Consider the following 20135-nt stretch of genomic DNA (forward strand, 5'->3'; position numbering starts at 1 on the left):
TGATGGGGGGCAATGGGTTCACCTGAAACCTTGGCTGAGTGTGACCCACCCCATTTTCACACCTTGGCTCATGTGATTATGTAGAGAATCAATAGGGGGTCAACGGCCCTCTTAGGGACAACAGGGCTTAAAATCTGGGACTGATTCTCAGACAAAAACGTCTTGAAGAAACTGAACGTAGTCCTTCCATTACTATGATGTGGACGAGTGAAAACCTTCACACACACACACACGTTTGCCACATATTTTTATTTTTAGCAGTCATAACGTATTGTAGAAGATATATAAAACAGCTCTCTTGCATCAGCTCCTTCTTGGAAAAAAAAAAAGCAAAGCCAAAAACAACTATTCACAAGTTTTCTTTTGTTATAAAAAGAATAAGAGAGCACTGTATCTCCACTGTGGACATATGCCTGGTGTGTATTTGTGGTCCTCAACAAAATGGCTTTTATACTAACCAGAAAATCTAAACAAAAACAAAAAAAAATAACAAGAAAAAAAACAAATCGTCTTTTTTCTTGATCTTTTATGAAACCCAAACATGTTACCACAATTACTGACAGAGATTGAAACACATTAAAAATTAAATGCATTGTAAATATACTTCTTTGAGCCATTTCAGTTCAATCGCTTTCAAGGTTTATGACTTGAAAGCGATCGAGGGGGAAAGTTTCTACTGTGTGGGCCAGCATGAGGCGGGACTCATGGATGCTGCAGAAATCCAACTTTCCCTGAGATTCACCAGAAAAAAGTTTTACCTGCCAACATAACCATGGATTCCCACTAAACTCCAGCTGAGCAGACCGCAGGAAACTGTTAAAAATATTGTACATGGAAGTTTCACACTGTAATACACTGGCAAACATTTTGTGCTGAACAGCTCGTCCACAACGGTGGCCATTGCATGGGGTACGTTTCATTTGCAAAGATGTCAAGTAATGACTGGCTGGATGGAAAAGTCACTGCAGCCCTCTAAACACAAACTCCACTGTGGGACTTCCCTTCATACCTCCTGGACGCAGGCTTTTCCGTACCTCAGTGCTCCCTCTCCAACCAGAAAACTAGTGGACTATCTTTACACGGATAACTAGCACATCCCCAAAATAAGACAGCTAGTCTTGGCCTCTCACAACCACAAAGAACTATGACAGATATTTAAATCAGTGTTTTTCAAACAAACCGAGGGAAGCAGAACCTGAAAAAATAAAGTCAAACAATGTTCGCATCTAGAAGAATTTCTCTGCATGGTGGAAGAGAAAAAGTTAGGTTTGTAATGTTTATTTTCCCCCAGTCACTTGCTCCCATTTTCCTCTTGTTTTAACACTGTCCCTCCATCCTGTTAGACTTCAGGGACGGAGCAGGTGTAGCTGGCCACAAACGATGGAAATGAAGGGTCACACCATAAGCTTGCAGTGACACAGTTCTTTGTACATCTGTCTTCTGAGGCGGGGCATGTCTTGCTGCCCAAAGTTGAACTGCTGCCCGAGTGCCAGACACTTGCAGTACTGCAGGATAGCAGATAAGGAAAGGTCAGGGTCAGATACTGAAACACATTTAAAACAATCTGATGTGTGGTAATTACCATCTATGCAGTAGGTACATGTTTCCCCTCATAAATGCTATAAAGAAGTGGAACAGACTAATCCAAATTGTCTATGGCTAGCTCTCAACAACGAGAGTTCGTGTTTATATCAGGGCTGGGCGATATATCGAGTATATTTGATACGTACGATGGTTAAAATGGTTTTATCGTAACCATCGAGTGTAGGTTCCCGCACGCTGCAAATGCATCATCAATCCCCCCTCCTAGCTGGAAAATGTTCTACCTGCCACACTGTGCTGAGCATGCGTGTTTATATGCTAGCAGATGGGAGAAATATGGTGACAGCGGGAGTTTCGGACTCGCTGTCGTCTGGATTTCACGAGAAGGTTGTCGAACGACATGAATAAACTCTGCATGTCAACATCTCCCCACACACCAAAGGAAACGTTAAATACACCAGCTGTGATTAGAGCTACGACGGCCTCTGTTGAAGGAAACCGTTCACGTTATTGTTTATCGTTCCTGAAGCATATTTGTGGCCTTCTTTTGCTGCTGGTTCAGATCGTTTTGGTTGGAGAGTGACGAAACCTTTGATGTTAGACAATGTGACGTTTGCTGGGTTACATGAAGCTGAGTGTGGCTTTGTTGTTTGTGTTTAGGCACATAACCTTTTTAATTGTTGTGTTGGCCGTTTGGTGTTTGCAGAAATGGTTTCTATGAGCTTGTGGCTGAGACTTGAAAGTTTCTGTGGATACCACACATGTTGGTATTTACATAAAAAACCCGACCTCACTGAGGCTCACACTGCAGCCCACCCCCTTTGCTGCTCAAGACATATCGCGATATAGCCAAACAATATGGCAATATTAGAGTTTCCTCATATCACCCAGCCCTCATGCACACTGTAGAAAACTCACCTGTAACACAAAAGCCCCACAGTCACTGTCATTGTTCTGGCGGCCCACATTCTGCAACATTACAAATACATTAGCATTAGCAATGGTACCATTTCAACTAAAGTCTACTTCTCGTTTGATTTTTACTCAAAGTCTCACCAGAGCTTTGGTAAGTGTTATAAAGAAAAGTCGTGTTACCATTTTGAAAAAGCCGGTCCATCCTGTCAGGAAGTCTTGCTGGTCTTTTTTGATGGCTTCAGCTTGCAGGTATTTGTAAATGTGCTGGAATCAAAATGAACACGTTCAAAGAGACTGAGCAATTTCCAAAAACAGAGATTCTGACTTTGAGCAGTAGGTTCATGGATACACTATAGGTGTGACAGCCTGCACTCTCCTATCAGCAACTGAATCACTGGCAGGACAGACAGAGCAGCAGCTCTGGACCCGAACATTTGGGTTTAACACAACCCAACTGAAGAGGTTACAAAAACTTTGGTCTTTTACAACAAATTTGCAGTGTTAAAAAATACTAAGTTTTTTTAAAAAGCAACAATATTAGCTACCAGAAATATCACGCAGCTGCTTATTTGCTACTATTAATCATTTTGACAGAATAAGCATCTATACCCACTGACCTTTCTTCAAAAACCGTTCTATCATCCACTCATTCCTTTTCCAAAAGCTGCCTGATCCCTACCTTTGGGCAACGCCTGTTCAAAGTCCTCTGAGAGTCAAAGTAGGTGATGGCTCGACGAGGAATGTCAACGCTGACCAGCGACCAGTGGACCTCAAGATGGATGGGGATCAACAACAGATCCTTCTGAAAGATGTCGACCTGATAAATGAACAGAAATAAACGAGAGTTTGAGAGACGTAACAAAAATCTTGGTTAAGCTGTCGGTTTTCAATTATACGACGCCCCCACCCTGTAACACTAAGCCAGCAGTGCTCCTAATGTGGTCTGAAGCAATGTAACCAACACACAGATGGAAAAGCTTGTAAAGTGGTGTATGCGGCTGCTAGCCAAGAGCTAATTCAGTTATGAACCAAACAAAGCCAGACGCTAACAATGTGAGAAGTATGTTCTTCCTACTAAGACAAGCAGATGAGTAAGGCTGTCATCACATCATCGCTTTCAGTTCTATAAAAACCCGTCACAACATTTTTCCATGGGATTTTACAGGTACTGCAGATAAACCACATGCAAGTATTTCATTGCTTTGGTGTATATTTGTTACACGTTTCAGACCAAACTAATTTTACTCACATTTATCCAAAAACACCTTGATGATCAAAGATAGTTTTACACAGAATATTCTCAAAAAACTAACAGCATTGAATATGATAATATATGGTAACATGTGATATTAAACAATGATATATTAATATAACAAGACGAGGACGGAGTAATGTCCATGGCTGCTCTGCTGCTTCGGGACCTGGACGACTGCAATTGATTCAACCATGAATTCTGACCATGTCCAGCCATCAGGTCACCCAGTAAGCTTAACCACAGGTGGGCAATGCAGCAGGACTGAATATTGTCTAATATTTCATTATGTTTGATTATCTTAAAATGTGTGAACAAGACAAACGTGCAAGAAACTAAGAAATGAGGAACGGGGCATATCCTTGCTCAACAATGCTGGATGATCAGGGTCGAACAGAAACGGAGGCACACACGTTATCTCAACAAAAAACTTTAAAGTAAAACTTTAATCTCCAGACACTCGTGGGATCTTTTTAGTCATCAGATCGTAAGGTTGCATGATGATGATGATGATGTGCCTTCTATGTGTATAATATTAGGATGAGATTTAGAAACCAAAACTATTTTATATTTACAAGTGAGCTGGAACTGTGGATAAACAATTACAATTTAAATGTTAAAAAATATTCTGTTTAAACCTTTGAAAAAATAAATTGTAATTGTGCTGTTTATATTATTCCTCTCATGAAAACTGGGACGGGCTTTCAAATCTTAACTTGGAGAAGCAGCTAACTAAACGTATAAAGTTGACTGTTTTTTATTCAAGCACTAAAAGAGCGAGTCAGGACGGCTCCTTTCAGGGGTTTGTAACAAGCTGTAACAGTAATCATGTAAAGACAACATGCTTATCTGAAACTATACAGGAAACAGTTTAAGTTTATTTTGTAACAAAGAACCTTTGAAGTTTGAAAGAACTGGACTCAGTTTCAGATGAACTCTCCGTGCTCTGCTTGCTGCAGAGCTCTTATGTTTGAAATACAAACTAGACTTTTGTCTTAACCAAAGTTAGTCTGACGCCTTGTTTTTGACTAAAGATCCCAGAGAAGATCAAAATGGTCCATTGGTAGTGTCAGTAGATACCAAATAAAAAAGCTGAACCACAGTGGTTTTTGGACAAACAGCTGATTTCCATCTAAAGCCAAAGCACAGAGCAGACACAACTGTGCGTACAGCTCAGGCTTTGTTATGTTTGAATGAAAAGAGCACATAAACAGTCAGATCTAAAAAAAAAAACTAAGACATAAAAATATATGTTCATTTTCATTTTGATGTCACAACGTTCTTTGAAAGTTCAAACTGAAGCAAACTGACATTTACAGCACTGAGCCATCAGAAAATGGTCAACGGTCAGAAATGTACTGAAACATGCAAACACACATGGAAATCTAAGGCAAAAATACATTTGGTGAGACCAGCCTGAACTCTCAGGTTCAGTAAAAACTTTCTAGCTTGAATAAAGATCAGTCCAAAGGTCTTCTTTGTTCCCTTTGTTCCCTTGAGAAGGGAACAAAGGGAACAAAGGGAGGAATCTTGAGGATTCCAGTTTCAACATCTCTGAGGTCCAAACCCTGAGTGGGTCATTCTACGACTGACCAGGTTTCATTGTTTTTCTATCCAGGTCTTTGCTGCATTACCTGTGTGTTTGACATCGCTGCTGTAAAATAAAGCAGTCAGATGCTTTCCAGCTGGAACTGAAGGGTGGCGCAAAATCTCAGTTTGTTCTGCATTCAGTATTACTTCAGGTTTAAGAAGATCCTGAGCTGGCTGACATGCAGTCTCTGTTGTACAGACGAGACCGTTACTGCACCTGTTCATCTACAATCTGAAGCTAAAATCTCACATTTGGACGCATCACTCTATCAGACTGGTTGCCACCAATTTTTAGTGTAGTTGTTGAGTTGTCTGGCACTCCTCAGCTTGTTGTCAGTTTACCCTGCTTCTTTAGATATTTAAGACAGCTACTACTACTTTTGTCCTCCACTTGTCCAGTTTCTTGACTGCATACAATGCCAACATCTGCAGGAGTTTACAGGAAAAAGCTCTTTTTGTCACCGTGTTGGTCACAGAACTACACGGCAGTGTTCAAACAAAAGAAATCTGAACCAATTATGTGTTTCGAAACTGTGACAATGTTTCATCCCCCAGAAAAAAAAACTACTGCTCAACACCACTCGGGTCTTTCTCCTTGGAAGCAAAGACTTCAAGAAATGGGCGGCTGGCTCAAGACCTTTGTGGAGTTAGTAAAGTGAGAAGACTAATCTGTGTAGTTTTAAAAGCAGAGGGTTTTCCCCACTCTTACTCCAGATGTGTAAGAAAACCCCACGGACAGTGAGGCTTTAACCTAGACCAGTGCAGATCATACAATCATGCATCACACACAGAGTCGTATAGAGATTCTTTGACTCTGATATTATGTACCGACTTAATGAAAAACTCAAACTCTTCTAAGCAGATGAAACACGGTTTCCACTCGTGTGCAGCCTGTCATGACGTTTGAAATGTGCTACTGATGTTCAGAAAGTTCTTAGTTGCAACTGTCTGCATGAGAGGTCTGAATTATTTAGACCACCTTCATAAATTTGTGTTACATTGTAATTTAAAGACAAGACTGAATGTCTTTTATCATCCAGCTCTAACGACACTCCTCATTGTTTTATTCCTGCATATTGATACAAAGTGTTAATATGCTGCTAAACTACTCCGAGTATGTTGGCCACATTCACTTACATTTTTTGTCCACCGTTTGACTCCTTCGTAGCCTTTTGTCCTTAGCTTATCGTAAAAGAAGCTGTTGAAAAAATGGACCTGAAAAAGAAAAAAAAATGATTTTGATTGATGACAGTAAACATGTAGTAATGGGATTACACAGACCATTACTACGGGAGCAGCAAGGCTCCAGTCATCGCAGCCAGAGACAGGACTCGGCACAGTCCAACGTTTTATTTTTTATTTTTTTACCATCATAACATGACAGCAAAAGGAAAAAAGCTCCTTAATCCATAATTGGCAGCTCGTTATACCCGTCTGCTGATAGCCACACATCCTGCCAGGCGTGTTTCCACACTTTATAAAAAGAACATCAATTAGCATTCAGACAAACTCTGTGAGGCCCAGGTGGACGAGAACAACAGATAAGACTGGTTTTGGTTTTTCCAGCTGGGGTGGACAAGGCTGAGCATCAGGCCTTCAAACCTCGGCCTGTGCTTCGAGGTTTCCGATGGTTAGAACGACTCAGGGGTGTTGAACCCCGACTATTATGACAAGTTACTCTAAACATGTTACAAATTATCTCCACTACATAAAGACATACTTGAGAAAAACTAAAAAAAATTTGTTATTCATTAAATCTTTGTTGGTTGAAACTATCTTGGAGCCGTGGGAGCAGCCATGTTTTTTCGCACACAATGCATTCTGGGACGATGACGTGTATTGGTTGTCGGTAGTATAGGTGCTTTCGTTCAGCTAACCTGTTTTGTTTTTTAAAGTGTAGCAACCGTATTAATTAACTTGCCTATTACCTGGTTACGACTTGGTAGACCAGCACTATGCGGTCTTTGAGTCTGGTGTTATTAGCCATGTCTGGGCCCAAACTCAGCTGCAAAAGTCAAATGATCACTGCGGCATTACTGAGAGTTAAAAAACTGTCTAAAGTTGTTCATCTGTAATAAAATGATCAGTGTGGCTGCTCTGCCAGGTGTATCAATTAAGTTTAATATCCAGGCATCCATGAAAACTGAATTTATGACATTTAACTGAATTAGGAGTTAGCAGGAAGTTAGCTCACTAGTTTCCATCTAAATATAATATACAGTGGAACCCCGAATTATGAAATTAATTCGTTCCAGAGGGTCTTTCGTAAGTCAAATTTTCCTAAGTCGAAGCACCTTTTTCCATCGCCTTTTGAGTGAGGCGATGCTGGCTGTAGACGAAGTTCTTGGTGGAGGAGGTTGAAGAAAGCATACGCATGCATGCATACATACGTACATGTACATAACATTATGGAATTTAATTTAATTTCTAAAAATTTTCTATATTATCCATTTCGTTACGCGGGCACTTTGCCGTACCACGGGCAGAAATATTGCCGTTAAGTGCCTTCGTAACTTGAATTTTTCGTTAAATGGGGTCTTTGTAAGCCGGGGTTCCACTGTACCTGTACCACTGTGTTCTGACTGAGAGATTTATTATCAAATTCAAACGTACAGCTCTGCTATCTCCTCCAACATAAATGAAGACTAAACAGCAGTGACGTTTGTAGGGTTACTGAAGTTGGGCTAGCTGGTATATAATGATGTGCTACGTGAACGCTATGTTAGCATAACATAAACAGTAAAGCTGGAGGATGAACGCTAACAAACTGAGGACTTTTTTCCCCACTTGATAAAAGTTCATATGAGAGTTCCCAATGGTTAGGGACGAATGTAATCGCATGGCAGGATGCTGTAAACGGACCAAACTTCAGTCAGGACTGAGATAATCCATCCACAATACCAGGTTAGTCATTAATATACTGCTGCTACATGGGCTGGGCTGCAGTTACATCGTAAGGGTTTAAAATCTGAGCTTTAAAATGATTGGCGGTAATAAAAACCGTGAGAAGCCGACAGTGATCACTGACTGTTTTTAGGGGCTTGTTGAGTTTAAATCGAACAAGATACAAAACATTAAAACATGTTAAAAACACAACAGTCTTATTAAAGGCAGACTACTTTGGGCCCGGAAGCAGGATTCATCACGTTATCACTTAAAGACCGGATACCGGTCATGGAGGCTAACAAGGGCTGCCCAAAGAACATCTGGATTAAGACAAACGCTCTGAGACGCCGTTGCCATTGGCAAGCAGTAGCCGCATAGACACCAGTAGTTTTCCCTCACTCTCTCGTCATCGTTTGACGGATTGTTTTCATCTTCATCTAAACTAAGTGCTGGTTGACTGTTTTCGGTTTGCTCTGGTTCAAACTGGAAAGGTTGAACAGAAGTGATTTCCAGTGCGCTGCTAACTGTGAACTGGATGCGGTGCAACCGTGTGACGTCACTACCCAGAGTGCATTGAGAAGTAAATAACAATGGCGACCTACTGGTAAATCGGTTTTATATAAAATGTGCTTAGAAGGAAAACATTTAGTATATTTTAATACCACATGTGTTATTGAAAGCACAGTACACATTTTAGCGCAAACATGTCTTAATAACCGGGGTTCCCTTTAAACTAACATAATCATCCTGCTGTAACCAGGTAAATCCATTTGTTTATTAATTAATGTACTAACAGGGACTTAGAAGAGAGGGACGCAATGTTTAAAGTTTAACATTTAACTGTTTTACTCTTTGGTGCTGTTGAGGACACGATATTGTTCTTTCTTGGTTATTTGTATTTAAATCATTTGCTCAAGTTTGGTTTGTTTTTGTCTGGCAGCTGAACGATTAGACACAAGAAGGTGTTGGTGGTGTACCGGGGGCTTCTGTTTAGAACTATGCTTCCTCATCCCCGTCACCCAGCCATCTTTTTATTCTGAGGTCAATCTGCCAGGGGAGAGCTAACGGAGCCTACGCTACCTTTGACTGCACCGGCTACAGCGGCCTGGCTAGTTACGGGTTTTTCCAATCAGTGATCCTGGCCTCCACAAACGGGCTACATTTATTACATGTATTTCTTATTCATTAACATCTGACCTAATGAGCAGGAAAGTGCAGGAGGAACAGGTCAAGAGGCCACACTGCTAACAAGTCGGCTATGAGCTAAGCTAGTGAATCGCTGAAGACACAGTGAGTGAAAACTGAAAATAACTAGTTTGTGAATCAGAGAGTGCTCTGGACAAACCACGTGAAGATTACACTCTGAAATAAGACGTTATCTGTAAGTTTCCAATTAAATCGACTACACAGATAAGCTACACAAAAACAACAGTGTATGTTTGAAAAGGAACAGAGTGATACAGTACAGACAGCAAACATCAAGTGATGAGGAATAGTCAGGCCCCATCTTATCTTAATGACCTTGTAGTACCATATCACCCTATTAGAGCGCTTCGCTCTCGCTCTGCAGGCCTACTTGTTGTTCCTAGAGTATTTAAAAGTAGAATGGGAGGCAGAGCCTTCAGTTTTCAGGCCCCTCTTCTGTGGAACCAGCTTCCAGTTTGGATTCAGGAGACAGACACTATCTGTACTTTCAAGATTAGGCTTCAAACTTTCCTTTTTGCTAAAGCATATAGTTAGGGCTGGACCAGGTGACCCTGAATCCTCCCTTAGTTATGCTGCAGTAGGTGTAGGCTGCTGGGGGATTCCCATGATGCACTGGGTGTTTCTTCTTCACTAACTGTGTGTTAGTAGACCTCTCTGCACTGAATCGTTAGTTACTGTTAATCTCTTCCACAGCTTGTCTTCGTCCCGTCTTCCTCCATCACCCCAACAGATCCCGTTAGATGGCCCCGCCCCTCCCTGAGCCTGGTTCTGCCGGAGGTTTCTTCCTGTTAAAAGGGAGTTTTTCCTTCCCACTGTCACCACAGCGCTTGCTCATAGGGGGTCATGTGATTGTTGGCTTTTCTGTTTTCTTTGCACTATTGTAGGATCTCCAACCTGATAATATAAAGCGGTTTGAGGCAACTGTGTTGATTTGGTGCTCTATAATTAACACTGAATTGAACTACACCAATTCAAATAATCAATAGTTTCTGCTCTAAATATATTATTATTATTATTCAGTTATTAGACCCTCCACAAAAATATTTACCATAATAACAATGAAAAACGAAGGAACATATCACAGCTGTAAGATCTTTGTATACTCAGTTTATATATTCTGAGTGGCTGTTTTCATTATGATACATCAAGTATTTGATGTAGTTGATCTTGTGCACTGATGTATCGAGTGAAGCATGGTTTCAGTGTGTTCAGCACAGAAGGTTCAAACAAGGCTGAAGAATCTCAGAAGATGTTACATATGGCTTTTGCAACGACACAATAATAACTGTGGGTAGGTAAATCATCCACAGCACAAGCTGCAACAGTTTCGTTTGCAGCTTCCTCACCTTCTTTGGCACAGAGTCCATGACCAGCTCACCGTACATGTTCATCACCTGAATAACACAAAAACAATGTAAGAATTAAAGTGCAAAGAGAAATGTTCTCAGGCAGCAACACTTTTGATACAATTCTCTTTACTTTTAAGGCCCGAGTGTGAAACCAAGCAGCCGTTTTCATAAACACAGTCTGATTTTAAAGCCTCGCTGAGGGCCTAAACTTTGCACACGCATCTGCTCTGGTGAAAACGTACATATTTTATGGGTCTGGCATGTGGACAGTACAAAATGATTCTGCATACATGGTTCCACCTGTGTGGGTGAAATTTGGTACACGTGTGCAACTTTCCAAGATCAGTTCAGAGAAGCTTTGAGACAAACCCAACAGGAAGTCTGCCGTTTGTCATTTCCAGATATTACACTTTGTGGTTGACAAGGAATGTTGAAACTTTGGTTTGGAAAGTCTTCAGTAGTTTGTTTTACAGTTTGCCTCAAAGTTACGACAGGAAGCACAAACCTGCATATTTGACGTGATCGTTGAGGAGTTTGATTTAAATATGATTACAGGAAATGGCTCAACTGCACCACTCCACCTCCAGCCAACTGAAATTTTCAATTCAGTTCAGTTTAACTTCGATAGCCCCAAAGCACAACAGCAGTCGCTTCATGGCACTTTATTCTGGAAGGTAAAGACTCTACAATAAACCAAAGAGTGAGTGTCCTGTCATCACTGCTCACAGCTTTAATTTGTTTTGCTTTTCTTGATGATGAAACATTGGATGTTGTAACATCTGGACTTTGGAGAACGAGAACATATACTGACGTACCTAACTCAGCCGATGCCATGCACCTGCATCATTTACAGCACGTACAAGTTACGAAGTATTAACAGCAGTATCTCTAAAATGTGCCACCGCAGGAACAACACAGGTGTACTGAATCACATTTTAATGACTCCCTTTGGACTTAGGTGCACTAATGCCTAAGATTAAGTCAAAATTCCCCCCAAAAGCCCCAGTTAGAGTGTACTAGCATACCTGGTCATTGAGCCAGTTCTGTCCATACAGAGTGCCCAGGTCGTCCATGGTCAGAACATGCCGCTTGTAGTTGACTCTGAAGGTTTTAGCTACAACAGATCCTGATGAGCGGTGGAAGGAGTGTATTAGATGTTGGACCACTGCTTTTCTAAGGAAGAACGAATCAAAATCAGATGTACAGTTAGCTCCATGTATTCAGACATCGCTAATGAAAGCTTTCACTACACAGCCCAAATCAAAGGATCGCTACAGCAAGTGAAAGAGGACACCTTTGCTGCAAAAACAAAACAACTGCAGTTACATAGTGATTCTGTGAACATTAAGTTGTGAGTTGTGAAAACAAAGCTTAACGTCTCATTCACCCAAACATTCATGCAAGCATGTTTCTAAGAGCTTTTATCCATCTCCACACGCCGCTGAATGCCTCACGAGCAACTCAAGATTCTGCAGCTTCCCCAAGGATACTGAAGCATGCAGCCTGGAAAAGCTAATGGATAAAGAAAACACCAATTTTCCGATGAGTAGATGACCTGCTCTACGTTCACAGCCACACTAACCCCGGTTCTCTGAAAACCAAGTGAGCTATGAAGTATGCCATCCTGGTGTGACCAATCACGGGAGCTCCGCTTCCACCACATCAAGAAGATGGTTCAAGCACACAGGGTCCCCAGACCCCCTCTATAGGAGCCCCTGGCTCCACACCAGGCAAGTGTTTCTTTGATGTGACCATGAAGTCCGGCAGCATGGTGAGATACCGGCTTTGGTTTTCAGAGAACTGGGGTTGCTCGTGTAACCAAACAGTGTGTATCTCACTACAGGAGACTGCATGCTCCAGAGACTATAACACCTCGACCGAGGACACGCCCGAGCTCGGTACGGAGCTAACAGCATGCTAAGCATCAAGAGTCCAGTGAGTGCACAGTCACATCAAGGCCAAAAACAACACCCTAACATGTGTGGGGATGCAACACCCTTAAAAAGAGAGCCCCTAAAGGGTCCACCTTCCTCTGGTGGACTTAGCAGGTCCACAGCAGAACTACCTCACTGTGGTTGGAGGGAAAGTTTCCACAGGAAGTATTGCTACATAAAATTCACTCATCCCCACACACTCCACAGGCTCAAAACTCAGCCCTGAAACTCTGACACTGCGGCTAAGTCCCAGGAGGGAATAACCTGTTTAACAGCAGGCGTCAGGCGGTGGGGCCCCTTATCAACTGCTTCATTCCCAAATGCAACATGGCTGAAATTGGAGCTAAACACACTTTAATAGTGGGAAATGCTCCCAAGTTATCCAGAAAATCCTGAAGGAGCAAAACACATTTGATTACGAGACGCACACATGTCTCAAATATGCATCAGTAAGTGATGGTGTTGAAGCTCTACGTGGTCTCAACCGCCCTCAGAGTAGTGCTGCAGATTACAGCGTAGATATGGACACCAGCTTAACCTTTACTGCACAGAAGGATGAGAGAAGGATGGTAACAACACAGAACACTGTTAACACAACAGTATCACTACGTCTCACCTGTGTGGGTGTGAGAAGTTTTCATTGAAGATGTCCTGAAGTTTCTCCACAACATCATCCACGTGGATGGGGATCAAACTGCCGTACTGCCGTAGCGACTCTTCCAGAATACCTCGAGACAGATGACAGCCACATGAATGAGGGCTGCGCCACACACAGGTATAATACAGGTAACATCATACAACATGTCCAGCTGAGATACATGCATTTACATTTGCGAGCACCAACAATGAGCAAACCCGAGCAGTGAGTTTCATACTGGCTGATGTTCAACAACAGAGGACGTCCAGCACAAACTGAAACACACTCTGTGCTCCTCCATGAAGAGCACAAGGCTGTGACGCAGCAGGGTTACAAACCTGTGAGACTGTACAAGCTCTGGCTCACGTGCTGCTAACGTTCACATGTTCCGCCTCCATCACACATGATGTTAACCATACAAACGGTCTCCCTGCTACCCTCTGGATAAATAACAGTGTGCAGCTGCAGCACTGTGGAAACGCCACATTATTCATGTTCAGTGTTTAGTGCAGTCGAGCTATAGTCTATATTCAACTCATATTCTTTGTGTCAATACTTCACTTTAACTCTTAGCTGTCACCATGTAAATGCCAGCGTTTCACCCACATTTCAAACTATCTGGGAGCAGCGAGTGACAACGTTAAGCCCCACAGCTCCCAGTTTTTAAACAAAAAGCACCAGTGAAGATGATGCTGCCATAGTTTAATGTCCACACACACTAAACAGAAGTGTCAGTCTTCCACAAAAGCACAGCAACTCGTTAGTTTTGTACTTCATTTAGATTTCATATAAACCACATTCATGAAAACGATACCGCTAAGCTGAAAACAGTTTGAGAACATGAACACAAAGGTTTCATTTGTTTTTTGACAGATGTCAAACTTTAAATGAAAAACATTTGTAAGATGAAACCAACGAGCAGTTCATGTTGAGACGTCTTTTCCTCTTATCACGGCTCATTAATGACATCCAAATATTTCTTGGCCAATGATGGAAATCAGTGGAATACTCGATTACTAGGATAATCTGACCCACCTGCCACAGAGGCAACAACAGGGAACGAGTGGGTACAAAGACACAGCTCTGCTTTACACGGGTCCAGAAAGACTTTACAGAACCAGGTTGGACCGACACGGCACTGCTGACACAGTTACACACGAGACATACAAGGCCACAGACACAGCATGAACTGTTACTGATGCATCACACATGTGTGAGCATGTGTTACAGTACACTCTGTAACATGAACACTGTAGGACCTCACATTGATGCTGACATGAGAAGCAGCGCACACTGAAACACAACAGGGAGGTACACAAGGACGGACATGAACCAGGACGTCACCCAGTCACAATGAAGGGACGCACTACAGGAAACACGTGTCAGTCTAAAAGCAGTTTAGAGACTCACAGCTAAAGACAAACTCTAGACCCAACAAAGACAGCGGACACCTCAGACCCTGGACGTAAAGTCCGGATCGCTGCAGTCAAAGCAGCTGTTACGTGAGGTTTACAGCTGAGGATAACAGGACATTATGGAGGAGCAACAAGTGTGTGGACTGATTGGTGCCTCCATATATATATGAGATAAAAGCAATGACAGCTGGATGAATCTCGAGTTATGGGGTCCCGGGCTGCCGTGTAGAGTGTCCCCCCGACTCAGACATGTGACGTAAGGAACATGAAAACAGTTATGTGGAAACAGCCTTCCTCACTATCAGTACGACACATTCAGCATCTGCAGCTCAGACTGTTCAGTAAGGATACGTGTTTAACTCCAAGACTGATTCAAGTCTTTGGGTATTAAGACAGAGCAGACGTCATGTTTGATGCGAGCTGGCAATCACCGCTGCTGCCCGTCAGCCTCCTGCTAGACACACCGATGTTTTTCATTTTCAAAGCCTACGTCGCCTCATTCACAAGCTCTCACATTCAGAAAACCTGACCTCTTCAGCTCGCTGATATTCAAACTCGTCCAAGACTTGATGCCCATGCTGTAGAAGTTTGAAGCGCCTACGTCGCCTCGTTCTCACATTCACGACCTTGAGCGTCCGTGCTGCCCACGCTGGTACTGCACAAACATTTAAGGCAAGGCTAGAAGTATTTGTGATACATACCATTCACACAACTTGTGTGTTCTTCAGTAAGAGCCAGCTCTGCCGGCCTGACCTCTGCCTCCAGGGTCACTCGGTCCTCCTGCTTTCTTGAGGAGGAGCCGTTTATTTGCTGATCTGCCAAAGGAAAGAAATCATATTTGTTATGGAATCTGCAGACTCAGGCATTTTTATCAAATTCCAAAAATAACAGTTAAATCAATTTGGGTCAAAGGTAACTTAACTGCAACTTTTAACAGTAACAGGGAGGCTAAACTAAACTCTACTAAGCATGACGCTGCAGCGTATCACAGCTGGTGTCACTGCAGGTTATGGAAATGTATTATTATTCCCACTTATTCAAATGCCTCGTGGGGATTTTTTCACAAAAGCAGTAAAACTGGCGACTGAAGCAGACTGAAAACATCTGTTACTTTTGTTATGGTACTCTGATTGTTGCCACTGACAAAACATATCATTTTAAATGCCTGCTATTCCCATTACTTAGCATTCCCACACGAATACGTACCTCTGTCAGACTCTGTGTGCCCGTCATCACTGCCGTCATACTCCTCGTGCCCGTACGGGGGGCCCTCATACCGTTTCAGTCTCCTCTGTTCTCTTTGAGTGTTCCTTTGCCCTTTGTGGCTGCACCTGGGTCTTACGGAGCACATCCACCGGGCCTGCTGGCGCCAGCTCTTCCAGTGCTGAGAGAGCCGAAATCCAAGACCTCCACGGCATCGCAAGCGCCCGAGTCTTCTCAGAGCCCTGTACTTGCTTAGGCGGGACCTAAACAAGTCTCCCGCTTCAGCCTGGCTTAGTGCGTGAGCTACGGGGGCCTCGCCGATCTCTTCAGCCTTCTGTTCTGGTCTCTGATGATCGTGCTGCTGTGAATGAAGGTGCTCGGAAGACTGGGAAGAAAAATCTGAGATTCCCCACTCCTCCACCTCCTGGTCTCCATCCTCTTCAACATCTTCATCCTCGTTGTTTTCCAAACTCTTGCTGTCAAACTTACCCATGTCTTCACCATCAAAGTTGTTAACTTCATCGTCACCTACAGCTTCAGTCCCACCTATGCCATCTTCCTCATCCACTACATATTCACCCGTCCACACCTTTTCTTTATGTTCCAGTCTCAGGTGCATGGGGGTGGATACACTGTGATCTGACACTGGGACTATGAGGCGGTCCGCTGGAATCCCACCTATGAAACAAACAGCAGTGATTATCGACCAATCAGGCATCACGACAGCCCAAAAGTACTGCTGCAGCTCATTACAACAGGTAACAATGTATCTATGAGCTCTTCCTACACAATATAAACAAGGCACACTTATCTGTACTTATCTGTATCACATTACTTAGCAACCACCTACCAACAGGCCAAACTATCCCATTTGTAGTGAGCATGGACCTCTGACACATTAAAAAAAGCATCGTATCGTCTTCATTTCACTAAAAAATAACATCTACCCCACAGTGCTGTCCAAAGGCCTTGAGTCACCCCCTCAGGCTTACTTTGAATATTTGAACACAGCCTTAAGTAACAGCTCTAGCTGCTGCTTCAGTTTTCCTTGGGACATCATTAATTTTTTATTTTTGGAGGTTTGGTTTTTGGCCTCATTTCACTCAGTGACGTTGGGGATCTTGTCAAAATCGAAATCTGGAAAAGTACGTCCAAATTTGGGTCGACCCTGCAAAACCACGAGGAAACGTTCTGCCTGGGAACACATTCAATCATTCGTCTGTGTGTTTAGTATCGGTTAATCCGACATCCTTTGTATCCTGGCAAAGAGAGACTACCAGAGTCTGATTAGTGTTTGTTGTATGATCACCAAAAAGAGCTTAAAGACACTATAGAAAAGCAGCAGTTATAATAAGATGAGAGCATGTGTGCATACATTCAGTCCGTGTTTATTAAGGTATCGATGTGTGCTGTGATCACTCCATCCTCGATGAAATGAATGAAATATCCTGGTGGGAAACCTAAGCTGCATGCTGGTTTCACACACCACCCACGTCCACGTTTTAGATACCAAGTAGATCGGGGGTGGGGAACTCCAGGCCTCAGGTCCTGCAGGTTTTAGACCTCACACTGGGTCAACACACCTGAATCAAATGAGTTCATTCACAGGCCTATGGAGAACTTCAAGACATGTTGAGGAGGTCATTTAAATCAGCTGACACATCTAAACCTGCAGGACACAGGCCCTCGAGGCCTGGAGTTCCCCACCCCTGATGAAGACTTTGAAATCAAAGACTTTCTGGGGCCCCTGAGGGCCACAGCTCACTGCTGGACTTCACTGGTTACTAGATCGATTTTTTTTAAATGGCATAAAAAGCAAGTTCTTAAAACATACATGAGACACAATAAAGAAAAAGGAAAACAAATTGAGGCAAGTTTTATAAACCTACACCACACTGTTGTTGAATATTCACTCATTTATCACCGACATTTAACTTCAGGGGCACAGAGAGGATGAGAAAGTCAGTGCAGGGACTCCAGCAACACGTCATCAGGGTGATGATGACCCTGATGAAGGCCACAAGTAACTCCGTAAAGTTGTTCCTCTTTACTTTTAAGTGTTGTGTGTTGTGACATTTCATTTCAAAAATGGAAGTGACCTCGTGTCCATCAACCTCTTAGGGTTTCCACAGATGCCTGACCCAGTGGTCTGAACGTCCACCCTACTGGGGGGTAAATATTTTACACACAAACAGTGAGTGCTAACCTCCTCCTGTGTCGTTCTGCCCCACAGCGGTCAGACCCAGGTCTCTCTGCCAGCGGTTCTGGGCTAGGCTACCACCACTGTCTCGCATTATCCAAGAAAAACCCACAACCTGCGCCAGCTCGTCACCTACAAACAAACACAGTCTGCAACGGTGGGAGAGAATACAGTCAGTTCATGAAGTCCACAGTGGACATCAGAATAACACAGTAGCTGCTTCTGTCTGTTTGGATTTTTAAGTGACAAAAAGAAAACTCTATGAATCACTTTGCTTCATAGAGATGCAGTGTTATATACCAAAATGTAAAGATGAAAGTACACATTTCCATGCAGATTATTCTAGTTTGTAAATTACAACGATATGCAGTTGAGTGTTTTCACAGCATTGATACATGAGTTGATCTGATTCAGCATAGATCCAACACTGAGACAGTGCTCCATAGGCAGTACAGGACACTCAGGACCCTGGGATAGCCTGGGATATTGTATTTTGTAGGGGAGTCTCTAACACTTTAGGGCTACCGTGGACCCGCCATGTCTTACAATAAAATAAGAACTGGGTGGTTACAAAACATATTCATAAGTAGCCTATAAAAGACAACTTCACACGAATGAAAGCCTATGGTTCAATAAAAAGTAGAAGTATTAGTAAATTTCATTAATTTGACATGGCAGCGCTTTTCTAATCTTACTGAACACTTGGAATGTAAACAAGCCGTTACATAGTCTTGACTTGTTGTTACGAAGTACTGAAGCTAATTTTGGCACAATTATTACAAAACAGCTACTAGGAATATAAAGGCAGTAATAATGACCTAAAACCCCCACGCCGTAATTTTACAACTAACGCGTGGGACCGTTTCAGTGGGCAGCCACAGGCTTTGCTACACAGACAGAATACACGTCCCGGTGCCTCCACGCTGCTTCACTTATCCTGCTCACTGATGTTAGTCCTGCAGTTTGTCTTGCTAGCTTCACTCCGACCACTGTGTGATGACAGCGGCATTGACAAAAAGCGACAGGAACTACACGTAGTTATGGACTTAACTGTTTACGTGCAGGATTAAAAAAATAAATTACTAAATAAATCCTCTTCTCAATAAAACTCTTCCATTATGAACACTTCTGCAGGAAATAGTCTACACCAATGCTATCTCGTGAATGCTAATAGCTAGCTTACCGTTGTTTCATCAAATTAGACTGAATAAAGCTCACACCAACTGCAAACTCCTTTTTATTATAATATATCATGACTATTGACAACCAAAGCATCAACACGAACATAAGGAATAAGGTGAAGTTATTCAAATTTGCCGAGTTCTTTAATTATCTGTTGAGTGTGCGGGCTAACCTTTGAGCTATAACCATGTTGTCCTCAGCTAGCTAAGCGGACTGTAGGCAGATACCATGCTAGCAGAAAAATAAACCGCCCAGTGTGTGTTTGTTTCCTAGCTAAATGTTGCCACTGCATGCTTACCCTTGATCTGTAGGGGTGTAGAAATCTCTATCCGCGTTCTTCTGACAGAATGTGAGCGTATTCTGTGTGCACAACACTGACCCAAAACAAACGCTAATTGATGTTGAATCTCATTCAATGAAGTCAAGTGTGGGGTAGCTGTTTCCACACTCTCCCTCCGCTTCCTCTCTTCTTCTTGTGTTTGAAGACGATTGGCCATTAGCTGTTAGGCACTATACCGCCCCCACGTGGTATGGTGTGGTATAGCGGTTGGAAAGACTCAAACTCGGACTTCAACGTTTACCGGTTTCCTGCTTGTTTTGCCACTTTTGGTCTGCTCCCAGGGGATGAACCATTATTATGTCTACACATTGCAGACAGCCTTTGTAATAGCAAAAAAAAGTCAGGCTGTATAATTTATCTTTAGAATCTTTTTTCCATATGTACTGCCCATTTATGTTTGCACATTGCAATAAATCACTTCATATGCTTTTTTTTGGCGGCAAAATAAAGAAATAAGGGATGGCACAAGCCTTTGGTCCTAGAG

General features: G+C 42.6%; 1 protein-coding gene across 2 annotated transcripts; it reads right to left on the reverse strand.

Moving 5' to 3' along the window:
* Positions 1 to 230: 230 nt before the first annotated feature.
* Positions 231 to 20009, reverse strand: senp3b (SUMO specific peptidase 3b). Of its 2 annotated transcripts, none has more exons than XM_085255217.1 (12): positions 19610 to 20009; positions 18136 to 18278; positions 15933 to 16607; positions 15428 to 15541; positions 13291 to 13402; positions 11766 to 11913; positions 10738 to 10785; positions 6437 to 6514; positions 3137 to 3274; positions 2638 to 2721; positions 2461 to 2511; positions 231 to 1505 (listed from the first exon to the last, which is right to left on the reverse strand). In XM_085255217.1, the coding sequence occupies exons 2-12, from the start codon at positions 18221 to 18223 to the stop codon at positions 1395 to 1397; spliced, it is 1647 nt and encodes a 548-aa protein (XP_085111343.1). In that variant the 5' UTR covers positions 18224 to 18278; positions 19610 to 20009; the 3' UTR covers positions 231 to 1394. The 2 variants fall into 2 exon arrangements, with proteins under 2 accessions (XP_085111343.1, XP_085111335.1); XM_085255209.1 differs by lacking the exon at positions 19610 to 20009 and adding an exon at positions 19484 to 19569.
* Positions 20010 to 20135: the final 126 nt, after the last annotated feature.

This window comes from Mchenga conophoros, linkage group LG3 (genome assembly GCF_057382185.1).
Source record: "Mchenga conophoros isolate Kocher_MC1m ecotype Shallow Benthic linkage group LG3, M_conophoros_male_GT1.1, whole genome shotgun sequence".
NCBI classification, from domain to species: Eukaryota; Metazoa; Chordata; class Actinopteri; order Cichliformes; family Cichlidae; genus Mchenga; species Mchenga conophoros.

Coding starts and splice junctions, on each gene's coding strand:
- senp3b (XM_085255209.1), bottom strand. Junction 15,542..15,932: donor GCACACAGAGTCTGACAGAG/GTACGTATTCGT, acceptor TTCCTTTGGCAG/ATCAGCAAATAAACGGCTCC. Junction 1,506..2,460: donor GTGGGGCTTTTGTGTTACAG/GTGAGTTTTCTA, acceptor GCTATCCTGCAG/TACTGCAAGTGTCTGGCACT.